This window comes from Aspergillus melleus (assembly GCF_016097325.1).
Source record: "Aspergillus melleus strain CBS 546.65 chromosome Unknown contig3, whole genome shotgun sequence".
NCBI lineage: Eukaryota > Fungi > Ascomycota > Eurotiomycetes > Eurotiales > Aspergillaceae > Aspergillus > Aspergillus melleus.
This window is the reverse complement of record NW_025763372.1, coordinates 618588-637689: the sequence shown is the minus strand read 5'-3', so window position 1 is coordinate 637689 and position 19102 is coordinate 618588. Positions and strand designations below refer to the sequence as shown.

At 52.8% G+C, this 19102-nt stretch overlaps 5 protein-coding genes across 5 annotated transcripts; 3 read left to right on the top strand and 2 right to left on the bottom strand.

Moving 5' to 3' along the window:
* Nucleotides 1-339: 339 nt before the first annotated feature.
* sec31 (putative protein transport protein (SEC31)) lies at nucleotides 340-4635 on the top strand (the record flags this gene model as incomplete). Its single annotated transcript, XM_046086907.1, has 8 exons — nucleotides 340-548; nucleotides 625-741; nucleotides 799-904; nucleotides 962-1195; nucleotides 1248-1334; nucleotides 1399-4171; nucleotides 4232-4530; nucleotides 4591-4635. The coding sequence occupies 8 exons, from the start codon at nucleotides 340-342 to the stop codon at nucleotides 4633-4635; spliced, it is 3870 nt and encodes a 1289-aa protein (XP_045942873.1).
* A 698-nt stretch (nucleotides 4636-5333) lies between these two features.
* LDX57_005227 (peroxisomal membrane protein PEX14) lies at nucleotides 5334-6608 on the bottom strand (the record flags this gene model as incomplete). Its single annotated transcript, XM_046086906.1, has 1 exon — nucleotides 5334-6608. The coding sequence occupies one exon, from the start codon at nucleotides 6606-6608 to the stop codon at nucleotides 5334-5336; it is 1275 nt and encodes a 424-aa protein (XP_045942872.1).
* Nucleotides 6609-7213: 605 nt separating this feature from the next.
* Nucleotides 7214-9666, top strand: LDX57_005226 (PAPA-1-like domain-containing protein). The gene is made up of 4 exons (XM_046086905.1): nucleotides 7214-7332; nucleotides 8279-8979; nucleotides 9043-9149; nucleotides 9206-9666. Exons 2-4 carry the CDS (start codon nucleotides 8379-8381, stop codon nucleotides 9467-9469), a joined length of 972 nt encoding a protein of 323 aa, XP_045942871.1. The 5' UTR covers nucleotides 7214-7332; nucleotides 8279-8378; the 3' UTR covers nucleotides 9470-9666.
* A 397-nt stretch (nucleotides 9667-10063) lies between these two features.
* On the bottom strand, nucleotides 10064-10420 carry LDX57_005225 (uncharacterized protein; the record flags this gene model as incomplete). Its single annotated transcript, XM_046086904.1, has 3 exons — nucleotides 10064-10163; nucleotides 10235-10295; nucleotides 10366-10420. 3 exons carry the CDS (start codon nucleotides 10418-10420, stop codon nucleotides 10064-10066), a joined length of 216 nt encoding a protein of 71 aa, XP_045942870.1.
* Nucleotides 10421-10798: 378 nt separating this feature from the next.
* LDX57_005224 (uncharacterized protein) lies at nucleotides 10799-17899 on the top strand (the record flags this gene model as incomplete). The annotated part of the gene is made up of 1 exon (XM_046086903.1): nucleotides 10799-17899. One exon carries the CDS (start codon nucleotides 10799-10801, stop codon nucleotides 17897-17899), a length of 7101 nt encoding a protein of 2366 aa, XP_045942869.1.
* Nucleotides 17900-19102: the final 1203 nt, after the last annotated feature.

Below are 19102 nucleotides of genomic sequence, written 5' to 3'. Positions count from 1 at the left end.
AAAGGGTTTAGGCGGGTTATCCCTCCTCCCCCCCAGCGGCTCCCAGGAGGACACTTGGTTGATTGAGTTCGTAGAACGCCTCGATCGCATCTCATAAACTTGGCAAAGTCCCCCTCGGGTCACGATTTAGCAAGAGGGGAGGTTTCTACTTTGGACGTTTTTTCGGTTTCTACCCCCTTTATTTTTTCCTTTAGTTCTTAATACCTCGCCGCTTACTGTCGAAACCATTCCCACCCCCCATTCTATAACCTTGGATTGTCAGACCGTCCCTGAGTCCGGTCAATTGATCTATATTCTTTCTTGTCTTACTCTTTTTTTGCCGCTCCTTTACTTTCCAACATGGTGCGTCTGAGGGAGATTCCCCGGACGGCCACGTTCGCATGGTCCCCCGGGGCCGCATCGCCATTTATAGCAACCGGAACTCGCGCTGGCGCTGTGGATGTTGACTTCTCCAATGAAACGTGCCTGGAGCTCTGGGATCTGAGCTTGAACAACCAGGAGGCTGGTGGGGAGCTGCAGCCGGTGGCTAAGATCGATACTGATTCTGGGTAAGGAGCTACGGACTGTCAATCAACAGTTGTTGTGTCTGGAATGTCGGGCTGACTTGTGTTTGGGTTCTTCTAGTTTCAATGACCTCGCATGGACGGAATCCGAAGACAACTCGCGGGGGATCATCGCCGGTGCTCTGGAGAATGGATCGTTGGATCTGTGGGATGCAGACAAGCTGCTTAGTGGATCAAGGTTCGTGGAGGGACCGGATGGCCATAGATCTGGTCAGTTGGCTGATTACTTGAACAGCGATGCCGTCATGTCGAGGACCTCGAAACATTCAGGAGCCATCAAGGCTCTTCAGTTCAACCCTAAGCATTCGAATCTGCTGGCTACCGGAGGCGCCAAGGGCGAGGTATTTGATCCGGATTTGGTGAAATGTGGGTGAACGGTTGCTTATGCTTTCGAACAGCTCTACATCTCCGACCTGAACAACATTGCGAATCCGTACCGACTCGGAGGCACCGCTGCCCGTGCCGATGACATTGAGTGTCTGGACTGGAACAAGAAGGTGCCGCACATCCTGGTTACTGGTAGCAATGCGGGCTTCGTCACCGTGTGGGATGTCAAGACGAAGAAGGAGAGCTTGACCCTGAACAACATGGGCCGGAAAGCCGTCAGCTCTGTGGCGTGGGATCCCGAGAAGGTAAAGAGTTGATCTCTCATTAGAGACGAGCATAACTTCTGACATGGAATAGCCCACCAAACTCGTCACGGCGACTCCTTTGGAATCCGATCCTGTGATCTGCGTTTGGGATCTGCGCAACTCCCACGCTCCGGAAAGGGTGAGCTTGATAGCATTTCCCTCGTGCTGGCTGTGGAGATTTTGTTTTCGCTAACCCGCCACAGACCCTCCGAGGACACGAGTCCGGCGTGCTGTCGCTGTCCTGGTGTGCCCAAGACCCCGATCTCCTCCTCTCGTCCGGAAAGGACAACCGCACTATCTGCTGGAACCCGCAGACCGGCCACTCGTACGGCGAATTCCCCGTGGTCACGAACTGGACTTTCCAGACTCGCTGGAACCCCCACAACCCCAACTTCTTTGCGACCGCCTCGTTCGACGGACGGATCGCCGTCCAGACTATCCAGAACACCGGCAATGAAGCCGCTCAGACCATTGCCGACCAGAACCAGGCCCTTGACGGGGAGGACTTCTTCGCGAAGGCACAGACCCAGCCCCAGGTGTCGAGCTTCTCGCTACCCAAGGCCCCCAAGTGGCTCGAGCGCCCCTGCAGTGCCGCTTTCGGTTTCGGTGGACGAGTCGTCTCCATTGGATTGGCGGAGAAGGGCCAGCGTGCTTCAAAGATCAAGATCAGCCCGTTCGAGGTGGATGAGGCCGTCGGCAAGTCCACGGAGACCTTTGAGAACGCCCTGAAGGAAGGTGACCTTCGCAGCATTTGTGAAACTCGCGCTTCGGGCGCAGCCAGTGACGAGGAGAAGGCCGACTGGAAGGTTATTGAGGCGTTGATCTCCAATGACCCCCGGAAGAGCCTGGTCGAATACCTTGGATTCCAGGACCAAGCTGACGAGGCTGCCGATTCATTGGCCAAACTCGGACTAGACAAGGATGGGGAAGAGGAAGTCAACGGAGAGCCGGTGAAGGAGTCCCGCGGGTCGGGAGCCAAGAAGCACAGGCGCCTGCAATCCATGTTCGATGCGAACCCTGAGGAGGACAACTTCCTCTCGGATCTGGCTGCTTCCAAGGGAGCCAAGACCAACAACCCCTTCCAGATCTTCAACGGTTCCGAATCCGAGGCCGAGAAGGGTATCACCCGTGCCTTGCTTGTCGGTGACTTCAACAAGGCCCTTGATGTCGCCCTGAAGGAGAACCGCATGTCCGATGCTTTCATGATCGCCATCTGCGGAGGTCCCAAGTGCATCGAGAAGGCGCAGGAGCACTATTTCTCCAAGCAGACCGAGAGTCCCAACTACGTTCGCTTGCTCGCCTCGATTGTCGGCAAGAACCTGTGGGACGTCGTGTACAATGCCGACCTGTCCAACTGGAAGGAAGTCATGGCGTCGCTGTGCACTTTCGCCGAGGAGAAGGAATTCGCTGACCTCTGCGAAGCGCTGGGTGACCGGCTGGAAGAGCAGATCCGGGCCACGGATGACAAGTCCGCTCGCAAGGATGCCTCGTTCTGTTACCTGGCTGGATCCAAGCTTGAGAAGGTTGTCTCTATCTGGATTGAAGAGCTCCGCGAGAACGAGCAGAAGGCTATCGAGACCGCTGCTGATGACTCTACATTCTCGATCCACGTGCGCGCCCTGCAGGGACTGATTGAGAAGGTGACCATCTTCCGCCAAGTGACCAAGTTCCAGGACACCGAGCGGACCAAGGAGTCCGACTGGAAGCTCGGTACTTTGTACGACAAGTACATTGAGTATGCCGACGTCGTGGCTACCCACGGTCGTTTGCAAGTTGCCCAGAAGTATCTCGACCTTGTTCCGGAGAAGCATCCCGAAGCTGAAATCGCCCGCAACCGCATTCAGCTGGCGACAAGACAGGCTCCTGGCCAGCGAGTCCAGCAGCAAGTGCGCCCTGCGTCTAGGACGACCACCCCCATGACCAAGCCTCTTCCTCCGGTCACGCAACCTAGCGCATATCAACCCCAGACCACCTTCTCGCCAAGTGCTTCTGCCGCTCCCAACATGTACGCCCCGCCGACGGCTGCTTCCAACCCCTATGCTCCTCCTACTGCGGCCGCCTCCAATCCTTATGCTCCACCAACTGCTGCGGCTGCTCCTAACCCTTACGCTCCGCCGACTGCTGCCCCTGCTGCGAACCCCTATGCTCCCGCTACCGCCGCTGCCCCAGCTCAGCCAACCAACCCCTATGCCCCGGCATCTGGAAGCAGCTACGCTCCCACGGGTTACCAGCCCACACCGGCGCCTACGTACGGTGCTCAGCCCTTAGGCGGCGGCGTGCCTCCCCCTCCTCGTGCCTCCAACCAGTCTCCGGCTACCGTCACCACGTACACCACCGCAACCAACCTCCCTGCCTGGAATGATCTGCCCGAGGGCTTCGCCAAGGCTCCCGCATCCCGCCGAGCAACCCCTGCCGTCGCTACTGCACCCGTCGCTGCGCCTTTCCCGAACCAATCGCCTACTATTGGGGGTCCACCCCCAGTAGGCGCCCCGCGAGCACCTTCCGTTCCACCCCCACCGAAGGGCTCCGCTCCTCCGCCTCGGGTGACCTCGCCCCCTTCGGCCAACCAGTCGGTGTCTTCGATCCCAGGCGTGGTTCCTCCGGCCAACCCCTACGCCTCTCTGCCTCAGTCTCCTCCGACAGCCACCATGGGAGTACCGCCACCATCGGTTCCTCGCGGGCCCTCCCCGTACAATGCGCCGCCGTCGATGCCCCCACCCACGAATCGGTACGCCCCAAGCCCGGCAGCTCAAGCAGCAAGCCCTCAGTTGCAGACCCGCGCGCCTGTCCCTCCTCCTCCCCAGGCAGCCGCCTCTCCTTACGCCCCTCAGCCGGCACCGATTCCTCCCCCTGTAAACCAGTACGCCGCTGGCGCGCCTCCCCCCATGCAGCAGGCCCCTCCTCCCCCGGCTACGGGATCCCGTCCTAGCACCGCTTCTTCGCAAAGAAAGGCCACGCCTGCCCCTCCCAAGTACCGTAAGTCGACTCTCACAAAGCCCCTTGATCAGGCTAGACACTAACTTTCCCTTTCCCCAGCCCCTGGTGATCGCACCCACATCCCCGCGGAGGCCATGCCCGTCTACGAAATCCTGTCGGCGGACATGCAGCGTGTCAAGTCCCGGGCTCCATCTTCCTTCAAGGCGCAAGTGGATGATGCCGAACGGCGGTTGAGCATCCTGTTCGACCACTTGAACAACGAAGATCTGCTCAAGCCCAACACCGTCGCGGACATGGCCGAGTTGGCTCGTGCCATCCAGGCTCGTGACTACGAGACGGCGCGAACGATCCACATCGACATCATGACTAACCGGACTGAAGAGTGCGGTGCCTGGATGGTAAGTTCCCCCCTTCTTTTCGAATACCCTCCAAAGTCAAAATGCTAATAAACTTCCCAGGTCGGTGTGAAACGTCTCATCAGCATGAGCCGCGCTACCCCGTAAATGGCTCCATAGTGCCCATGATCGGATCGGATCGGTTTGTTGTATGACACGGAACATTCGCCTATCCTACGATCCTATGAGCTTTATGTACGAGGCAAAAGGAAAAGAAGAACAGAGGTATATGTATCATGTTGTGTGTGCTGGTTGTTGAAGAACAGTACCTACTACTCGCCATGTCATGATTCATTCCGAATGCGAGATGTTCGATATGCCCCGTGTTATAGGTTTTTTTTCTTTTTTTTCTCTTTTTACTCACTTAGAAGTTGTTTTATCTTTCTCTCTTCATATGTCAATGTTATTATAATTTGTCTTTTCTATTTGAATTCGTCTACCTTATCGGTCTGTTAGAGATGATCGGGCAGAAAAGGAACAGATGATCCTGAATGGATGGATGAATCGATGCTTCGTGGGAGATGAAGGGCTTATGCGGGCTTGTGTCTATGGATGTAACGCTTGTAAACAATCTACCATGATGTCCATGTTGGTCGTGGCCAGCCAATAACAAATTTAAGCTATTCATCTCTATTCGTCAAGACGTAGGTATAGCAGACATGAGAAAAGATTGCAGGTCAAAAGTATAAGAAAATAACAAAAACGCAAAAAGCGACAGCACTTTGTACAGATGGTATCACTAAATGCATCAAATCCCACCCACGTCCACTGCAGCTCATGATACATAAAAGACCATATTAACAGTCTCACCGTCCCAGAGAAAGACCCGTACCCACACATCCCCGACTTGCGGGGAAGTTTCTCGCGCTCAACAAAGCTCCCTTGACGCCTCGAATCTCCGACCTGAAACTGGAAATCGCATCCTCTTCGCCCTTGCCCATGCCAGTCGATGTGCCATTACTATCCATACCCTGGGAGCCATACACCCCGTAGCCAGATACGGCACTGTAACCCGGTTTACTGTAGATCAGGCCGTCTAGGTAATGATGCAGTTCATTTAAACCCGTACGCGCGGTATCATCAACAGCAGACGACTGCTTCTCGATGTCTGCGAACTCCCGCAGATGGGACGTGAGGACCTCGACTCGCTTGACGTGTGTGTTCACGGTCGCCGTAGGGTCCGGGACTTTCTCGTCGTCTTCTTTAGCCTTTGACTGCGTCGCCTCGAGGTCCTGCGATGTCTGCGTGGCCACGTCCCGATGGAACAGCTCCGTTGGGTCCGAGGTGATGGAGTCGGAGTCCTCGGAGGATTCGTCGGTTGGTTTCCGGGCGGCGAGCTGTGGCGGGATGACGGAGACGTTCTGCTCTAGCTTCTCGTTCAGCTTCTGGAGGTTTTCCGACGCCGTTTGCGCCAGTTCGTGTCGTGCGCTGGTCAGGTTCGCGAGCATAGGCTTCACGAGGTATTCGCTTGCGCCGTAGATGCTGGCTCCGATTCCAGCGGCGCCGTAGAGCGTGTAGAGGATGCTTTGGAAGGAGACGAGCGGTGGGGGCTTGGATTGATGGACGAGGAACTCCGGGTATGTGATGATCGGGGGAACGTCGCGGGGCGAGGACGATGGTGCCGGGCTTCTGGCAATGTTGGTGCTGGCGGTGCCGGTAGATGTGGTAGCGGGAGAATTCGACGATGAGGGGGTCGAGCTGGTGCTGGAGGCCTGAGCCTCAGACTCGTTCTCGCTCTTTGATGGTGCATTGACGGAATCCGGGGAAGTGGCTTCTGTGGAGGTATTGGTGTTGGTGGCTTCGGGGTTTCGCGATACGCCTAGCAGACTGTCGATCTCATCGTTGCGGAGACCCTTCGACTCTAGAAAAGTGATCTTGCGATCAATGGGAGCGTCGCGAATGGCATCATCCTGCAGGAAATTGTTTGCCTGCTCTAGAAGCGTTGATCGAGCGTCGGTCTCGTTCTCCTCGGAAGCATGCGACGGTGTGGAGGCGGAGTTGGAGTCGGGGTCGTTGGGAGCGGTGGCGTTGGGTTTTTGCCAGTCGGGAATCGATGCGCGGTTGGATTTAGGGTCGGACATGATGATTGAGAATATGAAAGGGAGAAAGGGAGAAAGGGACAGAGAAGTAGATGGGGAGGTGAGAAAGGAGGAGATGATAGGGAAAGCTGGGAGTTTGGCCGATCGGTTTGGCGCTGACCTCGGCTGTATCGGTATTGTCATGTCATATGCTGCGGCCATCGGAGGCTTGCAGGTATGGACTTGCACGTAAAAAGCACCCATCAGGCATGTCTTATTTCGATAAGATGACTTAGATCACTCTTCTGTTTTTGACTCTATCAATGTAGATTTCCATAGGCTGCTCGAATGAAATTGGCTCTTTCTGCTTTGTTTCATCTCCTGCAATAACCCGAAGTACATATCTTGGTGCGTCCACTCAGGCGACGACAGGGAAAGTCCATGTTTCACACACATTTTTCTGATTTTCTGACCTGGCATTCTAGGATAGGAAACAGAGCTACTGCCTCATGTTGGAATATCAAAATCGAACCACGTAGCTGCAGAGACAGAGAGCAGCATTGCGATGGGACCTGGAGTAGTCAGCATGCCAAGAGTCGCAGCCACCGCCCGGCAGAATGGCAGGCGATGATCGAATCGCATCGGAAATCCAGCGTCCTTCCGAGCACTTTTGCCCCGTCGTATACTCGCCCTCATATCCTTTGTCCTCTTCTATATATACCCGTATCTCATATACTGCCGATTTGGTCGGCCTTTGCGTGTTCAGAACAACTCTATAAATTCATCGGTGAGTGTCCCATCTGTGTTCGTATGCTCAGCTCGAGCGTTCCCTTCCAATTCTCTTCAGCCTCCCGATGTTTCTCGTTTGCGCGCGGTGCTCTGCAACCCCCTATTTTTTTAATTACTGTTCTCTGTTTTTCTGCTCCGATCACTGGCGTTCCTCCGTCCAAGATCCCTGTTCAACCAAACCAAGGAAATGTCACCTCAGAGTTCGTGTTGCGAAAGAAATGCAGCGACGTTGGATTCGCCCTTTCAGAGCGTCCAACGTGCCTAGCCAGGGTTCCAGATCAGAATGCTCCCATTGGTTCCATCGCGGCTGTCAGCTTCGAACCTCCCAAGTGGCGTCAAAAGATGTGATAGCGATTGATTGATGGCCTGTGCCTTCCCGGACTGCGTCAAAAGGACTGAACGCTGGCCCACGTCGCCAGCCGGTCACCACCACCGGAGCATTGCCATTGTTTGCTTGGGATGTTGCATCGCTGCTCGCTCCCCTCCCTCTTTATTTCACTCAACTCCCCCCTCATAATTTAACTGTCCCCTCTCATCGGGGGATCGATGATTCCCCCCAACGCTAGCACGAATGTTCATTATCTCCCATTCAAGTGTTTGTGCGTCCTGCGCAGCCCTCTGAATCCGCCCCTCTATTCGCTCTCTGAGTGATTCAGATTCTCTCTGTTTGCTGTCTTACAAAATACCGTCTCTTTGACTTGTCTCTGATTTCATTTTTCTCCTTTTTCTCCTATCTACTGTTCGCATTTCGCACTCATTTGCCATCGCCTCCTATTTCCCCCGTTTGATATTTCGTTTTATCCGTTGCTTTTCTTTCTCTCTCAACACAATTGGAGCGATCGCAGGTCGATCTTTGTCCGGCTCACCATGTCTTTGCGTCGCTCTCTTCGTGCTCGCCCTTCGAGAGATGATCCTCCAACCTTGGATTCTAACGTGACTTCCAGGTCCACCAGACACACTCGGGCTGTCGCAGCTTCTCCAGCAGTCACGGTAGTTCGACTCGTGGGAGAGGAGTCGAAAGAGTCGGTTTGTTTGCTTTTTAAAATGCCATCAAGTAAGCTGCGCGACGCAACCGGTGGTGGTACCCGCGGGGGTGCTGCGACGAGACGCTCAGTCAACGTCTTTACAGAGAACCCCATCGTCTCGGGGCCTCGGACTAGTCGCCCCCGAAAGAAGCTCGTGGAGGTGAATACGAGCGACGAGGAAGACATGGATGACCAAGAGGAAGACGAAGTCGACGATGAGGATGCTCCCGGGGAAGATGACGAGGATGCTGATGCCGATGGTGACTTGGACATGGACGATGCCCCACCTCAGCCTCCGGTGTCAAAGAGACATGCCAAGGCTTCGGCAACTTCTGCGGCCACGTCTAAACCCGTCAAGAGTGTCGAGGCCAAAGAAATGGAAGTAGATGATGATGACGACGACGAGGACGACGAGGAGCTTTCCGAACCAGACTCCGACGCCGAAGGCGAGCCTGATGACCTGGAGGAAAGTACCTTAGGGAACGTTAACGGAGGGGATGAAGAGCTTGATGATGACGACTTGGATGAAAGCGACGACGGGTTACCCTCCACCGATCCGAGCAAAATGACCAAACGGCAAAGGGGAAATCTAGGCAACGACTTCTTGCAATTGCCGATGGGTGAGTTTTTTAACCCTTAATTTTGCCCCCGTCATTGGAATGCTCCATCTAACTGAGTAACAGAGCCCCAAGTCAAGAAACATTTGACTGCGGAGGAGCGCCAAATGCGACGAGCGGAGATGGCTCGGCGTCGAAAGAACCTGAGCGAAAAACGAAATGAAGAAGAAAAAGTAAGCTTTCTTGGCTTCGTGGACCCTAGCCAAGGGGATGCTAATGATACACGCAGATGGACACGATTAACCGACTTCTGCGAAAACAAGCTCCCAAACGGCGTGGTCGGATTCCCGCAGCGGAAGCAGCCGAGGCTTCTGCAGATCAAGAGGCACAAGAAGTCGAAAGAGCAGACCCAACAATGGTCAGATGGGTGAGCGGTCGCGATGGCAGCAGAGTTGGCGTGCCCGAGGAATGGTTTGGTACTCCGGCCGGCCGCGTCTTTGGAGAAGGTCCCCTTGGAAATAGCGGACCCAGAAAGCTTGTGGAAGAGGTATAAATTGACTAGAGTTGGGTGGAAGGGCGCAAACGGACCAGGCGTATTTGGAACAATTGAATCATTACAAGGGCCGCAACCCGGATTGCAGGACATGATATGTTTTTGGCGGGCATTTCGGAGCTGCGACGGTGCATCCATTCAACCAGGTTTCTTTTCTTGCGGCAATGACCTACTCATATACATTTTATCTTTCATGTAGTAGTTTATTGCAAGAGAGGAAACTTCTATTGGTATCATTGACTTTAGCACACTATTATACAAGGCTTGATGATTTGAGCGAATGGCCCGACATAACTATAGAGCGAGGGCCTAGTCGCGGCTTTTCACACGTCGCGATTTGCCAATCGTGGTATTAGCACGAATTGCATTTCGTGTATCGCCTGGAGAGCCAAGCTCTTTCAAAGTTGACAGAATGTCAACGTTCAGTCCCCCACGTCCCACAACCTATCATCAACGATTGGGACTTGGACCAAGTTCGACCGGCAGCTCATCAGCACTTTGAGGCTGTCGCATTGCCATCCAGGCTATCATGGAGACATAAAAAGACTCCTTTGCTTGCCATGCTGAGGTCCCCATCGCGTATACCAGGTCTGATTATTGACTTCCATTTCCGCCCTCTTCCTTACCCGGCGTCAAATCCTTTACGTTCGAGGTCGTGGTGCTTTGGCCTTGTGTTTGCCGGGTGCCTGGAGCTCTATTCGATGCAGTCAATATTAAAACCGGGCGCAGAGGATCGGAGAAAGCGAGCGCATAAAGGGGACATACTGCTGCGACGTCCCCTGTTCGGACTGGAGTTCGCGCAATGCCGGGTTGAATGCATAGTATCCTGAGCAAGAGAAACGGACAAGTAGTTAGCAAGAATATATTGCATCATGCGGCTTGGAGCAAGACCATACCCGTCCACACACCCATGCCGATGGCCATGAGAGCGGGAAAGAAGTTTCGACTCATGGTGTGCTTAATGTTATGAAAAACAATGACGCTGCGCAATTGAAGAGGTCTAGAAAAGGCTGATGGGGCCCGCGGGCGGAGGCGAACCTACCCTAAAGGCAGCCGGTGCTAAGCGGCAGAAAGGCAAATCGCATCGCCAAAGTTCCGCCCCGTCGCGTCTCCCCACATTTTCAGACGCGTCTTGACTAATTGCCTCCGAGGCTGGTTTGCTCGTTGCTCTGATTCACCCTTTACGATTGACGACTCACCGAAATTGATCTACCCGCTTGAATTTATTGACCTTTGAGGTGGTGCTCGATCTCCCCTCTCTCGCATTCCTCCCTAGCTACAACGGTAATGGAGATCTAAGGCCATGCGCTGTCGGCGCCAAGGATACCAATGGAATCATGGCGGGAACGAGGGTTTGTACCGGACTCCGATTCAGAGGAGGAGTTCGATAGCCAGGAATCACAGAACGTGATTCGGGAGGCGGAGCATGATGACCACGCTTTAGAAGGAGATGCCGGGGCTCAAAACCCCCCGGCATCGCAGGACGCAGGGACCTCAATAAACAACGAAAAGCGACAACATACCCCCGAGAACATCGATTTCGATGAAAGCCAGTCCGCACGATCGAGCCCCGATGCCTTGGATACGACGAAGCTGTCAGATAACGAGGATGGAGAGCCCACACCGAAGGCAAGACCGCGGAGGAGGTGGGAGAAGGATGGATCACAGAAAGAGGATCAAGCGAGGGAGGAGGATGGTGCTGCGGCATCTCAGGAACTACCCACGGCCGCAGGATCCAGTTCGCTGTCGACACCGAAGCCCAAGACATGGACATGGCATATTCCCAGTTCGTCGCCGGACGAGCTACAGGCCGACTATCACCCCTTCCCCCGAAAACAGGCCCCTCTGTCGCCGATTCGACCCAACACTGGTCAACCGGACCCAAGTGGCGATGGTAATGATAATGATGACGATGATGATGTGGTTTCCCCGCTGTCGTCTCCGCCATCGTCGCTTCGCTCTTTGCCGTTAAACGAGGATGATCAGGTCGATAAAAATGGAACGCAACCGCTGCCGGAGAGGAATATAGTGGACCTACTTCCTCCACCTGATTCATCTCTGCTTCGCTCTTCTCCGCCTGCAGAGGATGCTGATAGGAATGATGCCGAGGATACGGAACAGCCGCCAGGGAATAACCTTGAGGATTTGCTGCCTCAACTGGAAATCCCAGACGACATCCTACAGGAATTGACCCAGCCAGCGAGGAGATCGCTACGACAACGAAACCCTATTCAGCTGCACCCTTACCTCTTGGAAGACGCGAAATATCAAAGCCTGATGAAGGCAAGAGGTGTCAAACCACTGCGCATTGCTCAATACCAGGAAGCGTTGCGCGCAGCCAGGGAGAGTCAAGGCCAGGAATTTGTCGATAATGCGCCGCCTCCATCAAGCAGCCCAGTGTTGGGATCATCGTCACCCGCGAAAAACAGTGGCTTGCCTGAAGTTAGCCTTCAGAACCGAATCCACCAACTCTCTCCCACCCAAGAACGGTCTGCGGATGCTATTCGAGCTCCCAAGAGACGCAGGATAGCGAAACCCGCCGCCGACGGCCGCCCTCAATCACGGCATTTGGCTCGCCCTCAGGTGCTCATTGACAATTCTTCCTCTCCCGTGCATGTGAATGACAATTCGATGCGCGATGTCCCCCCTAGCCCACCACGCTCAGGAAGCCTTTCCCCTGATCAAGCCCCACGGATATTCAATGGATTCAGGTTTCCTCGGGGGTTCAGCCCACCGCCATTGAACACACCAAGTACTACTTCGAAACTGGCGGAGAAGGACCGGGGTGATGATGTGAATGATTTGGAACTGTCCGACGGCGGTTTTGACCTGGGACCTGGGGATGCCGAGTCGATAGCGCCCCAAGCTGAACGCATCGATTCAGACGAAGACGAGCAGGATGCGGAGGACGGCGAAGATGAAGGTCAAGCCGAACACCAAGATGAGAGTGCTGTGAGGAGATTCCAGCGCAGAATAAAAGGCGTCCTTCCTGCCTCCTGGCTACGATTGGATCAGCAAAAGCAGCAAGATACCCGACTTAACTCCACGCAGCGAGCGAACGAGAGAATGGCTAGGATGGGGAATGCCAAAGGGGTTGCCAAAAAAGTCACCAAGAGTACTTATGGGACACGTCTTAGTCCGAGAAGGAGACTTGAATCACTGCAGGGTCTTGTTGATGGGGAAGATAGCGAAGAAGATGAAGCTGGAAGCAATGTCGATACCCGTCAAGCTCTGGCTGATTTGGTAGGCTTTGATGACCCATTCAATGATCCAGATCCAGATCTAGATCCAGATCCTGCAGGTGATATTCTTGAGGACAACCGCATCGATTACATGTTTCCAGCCGCGAAGCGCACGTCTTCGGCTCGGACTGGAAAGCAGGAAAAGAAACGGTCGAGACCTGAGGGGAGCGGCAGCCGGTTTGGTGATCACTCTAAGAGACCTCGCCTAAAAAGACAAACGAGGCTTACGGACCCCGTGCATCCACCGAGAAGGGAGAAGAAAAGGTCTCTGCCTGCTCCCAGACTCGGCATATTGGATGCTCCAGATATTACGGCTCAACCTCGAAGTCAGCAGCCGCAATTTCTCCGAGTCGCTGCTCGGCGAGTTCGTTCCCGACAAGACAGGGGGAGGCGCAGCCCTTCTCGAAAGGTCATCCAGCTGAGTACGAGGGCAGACACGGAAGATGCCAATACGTCCTTGCGTGAATGGCGTACAGGTCGCCTTCGGCAAACTAAGTTGCCGCGGCCTCAAACCAAACCCCAAGGACGGGCGGCTTTGAAAGACCTTCCTACGAATAGAAGCAACCCCTTTCAAACCCACAGGTCTCAAAACACAAACATCCAGAATAGATCTGAAGTCCAGAACGAAGAAAGCCAGATTGAAGAAAACCAGATCGAAGCAAACCAGACCGAAGAGAACCTGGCCACTCAACCTGCGCCAACGGGAGACGAGCCGACTAATCCAAATTCTGAGAATACCAACCCCGCTGCAAGCTCTAGACAGCGAGACCAAGGCAACAAATGGGTTGTTCGTCGAAATGTTACGGTGTCTTCCTTGAGGAGGAACGCCCCAAGGCCCGCGATCCCAGAGGTGGCCAGCTCTGATAACTATACCGCGTTCCCATCTCTTCACCGGTCTCTTGCATTACTTAATGGAAAGAGCCACCAGAGGCCGCCCTCTAGCGCTTACCAACAGAATCCAATCATGCGACGGTTTCTCAAAAGCATGCCTACACCTGTTGTTGATGACCCGGGGCCTGTCACTGCGCAAACATCAAATGCATCGCGCGACGTACCACCGGCGACGAATGTTCGGGCACCGCGGCGACAGATTCGAAAACGCCCTCCCCAACGATTGAACGTCACCTTGAGCGGGAACCAGGGGACGCTTGCATTATCCACGTCAGATCCGGAGCCACTGGAGATTGAAAGCAGAGATATTCAATCACCGGCCTTGGCTTTGGGTGGCCTCACAGGGTTTCAGAGCTCGTATAGCGTCAATTTCAACGTCGCTCCTCTGCACTCCGGTACATTCTTTCGCGAGTCTACATTTATAGGCAGCGGTGAGTTTGCGCGTTCTCTCGACCTCGACAAGCGGGATCTGGACAGAGATGCAGGATTTTACTCCTTCAAAGTTGGCAAATACAGCTTTCGCTGGGGTCCTTGGAATGATAGTGTGTCGTCAGAGCTGGGGATCGTTTTTGACACTACGCTCGATAATATTGGAGAGAGTGACGAGGTTGAGGCTATTGATGAACATCCGTCTAGCGTTGGTAGCGATGCTTACAGGGATTTGATCAAGTACGTTACGGAGGTAATGACGTTCATTGATCCCATCGACAGAGTTGGGTTTGTGCAAAGAGTTAATTCCCTTGCCTCCACGCTTAATTATAGCATGGTGGCCCTGGCATCGAAATTACCCCGTGACCTGGAAGCAGTTACAAAGCTAGTTTCCTATAACCTCGTGCTGATTCACCAAGCACACCAAATTGCATGCAATAGCAATGGCCTGGTCGACGCCGGCGTTGTGAGCGAAGTTTCGGAGCTTGTCAAACTGGCCTCTAAGCCTATCGTCACAGTTATTTCGAGCGTTGCGGGGCAGGCCAACATCTCCAAGTTTCTAGAGGAGCAGAAGTCTCAAGAAATGCGCGAGTCGGGGGCAAGGGATAGCTATCCTGTCGTCGAGGCCTATATCATTCTCCGCAAAATTTTGGAAAGCATAGATAGCCCTAGCGGGCTGCTAGGTGATCTTCTCACCGAAGAGTATTCTACACTGAGCACCGCGAAGGAGATTGAATCTCTGGAAACTGGGTGGCACCGAATATTCAATAGTCTCCCCTTGAACGAGATGGATGCATTCGGAATTGCCCGAGTTGGATCTCGTTTTAGAGAGAAGCACGACGGCTGGCCGGTAATCAGACAGCTACTCAAGCCGGTGTTCCAGGCCAAGGATCCTGACTACCCAGCACCCGTCTCCTATAATAACTACTGTCGGGTTTTGTTCCATCGATGCCACTATCTCATCAACGGCTGGGGCTGGCGGGACTGCAAGCCAATCCTTGACACTCTTTTTGACTTGTTCGCGAAGAATACTCTGTACAACCTGAAACCTGAGGACAATTACACGTCTCCAGCTTTCCTCGACGAGCTCGACCGCAGCCCATCCTTGGAAGTGCAGACAGGCGACCCATGCTTTCATATTTTCTTGAAAACTATCGGTAGCGGGCTGCGGTTTTTGTCAAAAGTGTACGAAAAGAAAAAGGTCCGGAACATCACCTGGCGCTTGTTGCCCAACCATGGCCGAGAGTACCCCAAAGATCGACCTATTCATCAAACCGATTTGGACGCTCTGAGAAATCACCACGACCTCCTTTGCACTTTGTATTTTGCGGTTCCTGATGGCTGTCGTCCTCGGCTTGAAACGATCAAAAATCTTGTGGACCCGGCCCGCTCTCATCAAGAGACATGCAATATCAGCCTTCGCTCCTGGTCTAGGCTTGCTCGATTCAAACTCTTGACAGATGAAGATATGTCTGGTTTAGAACCGTTTGCAGACTGGCACTGCTACTTTGTTTCCAAATTGTTGGAACAGCACACCCTGGCCCGAGAAGAAGTGGAGGCCCAAAACACTGGTGAAAACAAATTCTCTCACCAGCTAATCGAGCGCACGATTTCGCAGAACCAGCGACAGATTGAATCGCAATTGAAAACAGCCCTGAACCTGTTGCAGAATGCCATCCGAGTGGCTCCTTCATTGGATCACGCAGAGAAACTGGTCTCCAAAGAACCCATCAAAGCGGTATTAGGTCTTTTCAACTCCAAGGTTGCTCGCGTGAATACAACTGTCATCGAGGCCCTTCAGGTAATAGTGGTCTATCTTGAAAAATGCCGCCCACAGCCTGCTGTTGGATCAGCCCATGTTCCAGCCCCAGTCGATGAAGATAGTCAAGAGTTCGGAGATTGGGGAGTTTTCGACGTTCTATACCAGGAGGAATCGCCGCCAGCGGTCACCGTGCCTCCGGGCGTCGAACACGTGAACAAGGTCTTCCATCCGGCTGTCTCGCGCCTTGTGTCCAATTGTTTTGGCGAAGATCATTGCCCGGAGGATGCTATACTTCTGAGCGTCGTAGACTGCTGGACCTCTTTGGCGGAGGTGCTTGTGAAGCACAAGTTGCAGCACTGGGACGGTTATTTCAGCCAGTATGGTAGCGATTATTCTTGGACGGCACTCCGGTCGACCATGCAAACCAGGAAATTTACCCCCAAATTCCTCGCAAGCTGTATCGAGAAAGACTCCCAGGTTGTTTCTGAATGTAAAACCCAGGTGTTTAGCATGTGGATGTCCAGCTTGGTGGAAAGAGAATCGATTCTTAAATTCCAGCATTGTCTGACAGAAGCTTTGCTGAATCAGGACTCGTCAAATCCCATTCTGCAGAACCTGCCTTTTTCAAGTGACAAAATGGACGGCCAGTACTACATTACGTTACAAGAGCTACGCCAGCGCAGGGTGTCTCTCATCTCAAGTCTCCTAGCAAACATGCGCTCGCATGTACAGGAGTTGGAAGATACAGAAAGCCCTGGTCTCTCGAGTACCAAACAAGAATACAAGGAGCTTATCCAGCAACTTATGTCGTCCATGAAGGCGAACTACCAGGAGCTAGGCAGCGGACAAGCCAGCGCGCAGGGTGAATATGTGGGCTTTGTTCACCGCGTTGTTGGTTTCCTGCAACAACATACGAGAGATATCTGCTTGGTTGACCCATTCTTCACCGACCCAACATCGTTCCCCTTGCCATCGACCGATCCAACGTACATCGTGGCGAGACTGAAGGGCTATGAGCCCAAGTTATCCTCTAAGAAGGTTGCGAAGATGTTGATCACGTTTATCCAAGGCGTCTCCGAACGAGCCGCGATCGACGGACAGCAAGTCTATCTCACCGGACAGCTGCATGCATCGATGATGGATTCGCATGAATCAGGAGACCCGGACCGGCCTACCTTGCGAGCCACCCTCCTGCAGGCCGTATTCCCGGCTTACCTCGAAACTGCGTTCAGCAACCCTGCCGCATGGGTGCTATGTCGACCGATAATCAACGTTATCTCCCTGACCTTCAAAGAGCTACTCTTCAGCATGGATGCCACAGATTCCAGCTGCGTCGCATCTCTCATCGGCATCTTCAACACCGTGTTCCAGTCATCCCACCACGCGCTGAGATCCATCATCCACAACGTCAACATGCTAAACGACCCCTCGGTCGTGATAACCATAGCCTCTTTCCTCGAAATGATCACATCTTCTCTCCGAGTCGTCGATTACATTGACCGGACCAGCGAAGCAGCCGACCCTCTCATTTCACAGATCCGCATGTTCGGCCAACTCACCCTTTTCGCCACCTCCTATCTCAAAGACCAACCCCTAACCGACTCCCTTGACGACCTAGCCGAGTCCTCAACCACCCTCACAGAAAATCACATCCAGACCGCGAACACAACCCCCGCCTTCTTCCAAGAAATCCGCACCTCCGCAACCCGCGAGTTACAAACCTACCTCCACGAAAGCTGGTCCCACCACCAGGGTAAGTACTACTTCACTCGTCGAGGAAACCATCAGCCTCAGGAAATTGCCATCGAGCCGGAGGTTGTCGCGGACTTGGAACTTGCGCCATGTAGGACGTTAGATTCCGCGGCGCGTTCGTTTCTGGATACCGCGAGGAAGTTGGATCTTTTGGGTGATTTGGCGATGAGGATGGATCCTGTGGAGTTGGAGTTGGAGGGGGAAAGGGGAGAGAGAGGTGGAGATGAGCCTGGAGTTATAGATGTGGATGTCGAAATGGATCTAGGCAATAGTGAAGGGGATGTTGTTGAGATCCAGCCGGATCGAGGTCTAGATCTGCCGTTGGATTTGCTCATGTATACAAACGCATATTGATACTGCAGTAGGTAACTATTACTGTAGTTATTGTTGACTCCAACCATAAAGCAATTCTTGCTGATAATATATACTTTGTTAATGAGCCAGGTGCAGTCATTCACACGTTATACGGGGTATATTATATCTAAAACTGTCTTCTGCTATAAAACAACTTAAATAGGTCATCAACTCTAGACTACTGTTTATCCAAAGTCCCTCAATAGCAGACTCCATTGAGAGCTTTATTGTAGTATATATTCTAATCTATCTCAGTTACCGGAAGGATAATCTTGATCCATAGCTTCCCATAACTTTTAACAAATACCCAACAACCGCGGCCAATATTATTTATACCTATAGGCTAGCTCTAAGCACATTGGGACAGTTCAAGAAATAGAAAAGGCTCAAATAAAGTTTGAATAAGCACACAAGGCGGTTCCTAGTACTAGACTTAAAAGTATCCTTTACAAGGAAGAGGATCTAGCGCACCCTGACTCCCTTTCATCCCTAATTCAGTCACCATGGAATGCATAAGTGTGCGCGGGCTCCCACGATAGGTGGAAAGTATTGAAATATACGTTGATATATTCTTGGACATTCTACTGATTTACCTCCGGAAGAAGCTGCAGACAGACAGAGGCTAGACCTCGAACATACTAGAGAAGTACCTATGGCAAATGTGATGGGGCAGCGTCATTCAGTATGTCGTGAAGCTCATAGTAGATAGCTATTAGTAGACTGATCTGGGGCTAGCGCTTAAAGATAACAAAAGTGAAATCCTCGAATTTTGCAACAATATGTTCAAGTTGCTAGAGACATCCCCATTCCTTAGTCGTGGGCTGCAAAGTAAACTTTGCTTTGCCTATAAGACGTATCTAATTGTTCGAAATATCGAACTCCATCTTATGTCTGCATCATAATCTATGAATTTATTATCGCCAACAATAAGATTAAGAACGCAGCGGATATAGCTGTCTACACCTTGAAAACCTATCTCCCTAACAGCTATCGCGGCTTCATAGAGTTTCTGTTTTAAGTTAAAGTATAGCTCTAATATTAAGAATTGTTATTAGTAGCATTATCCGCAGTGAGGGTAAGCATCCTATGTACAGTTTTAAGCTCCTCAAGGGTTTAAAAAAAGTTGATCTACCATGCTTTCTCCAGTATGCATTTCGGTAAACTCAAGGACTCGTTCTTGATAGTGAAAATTACTGTCGAGCC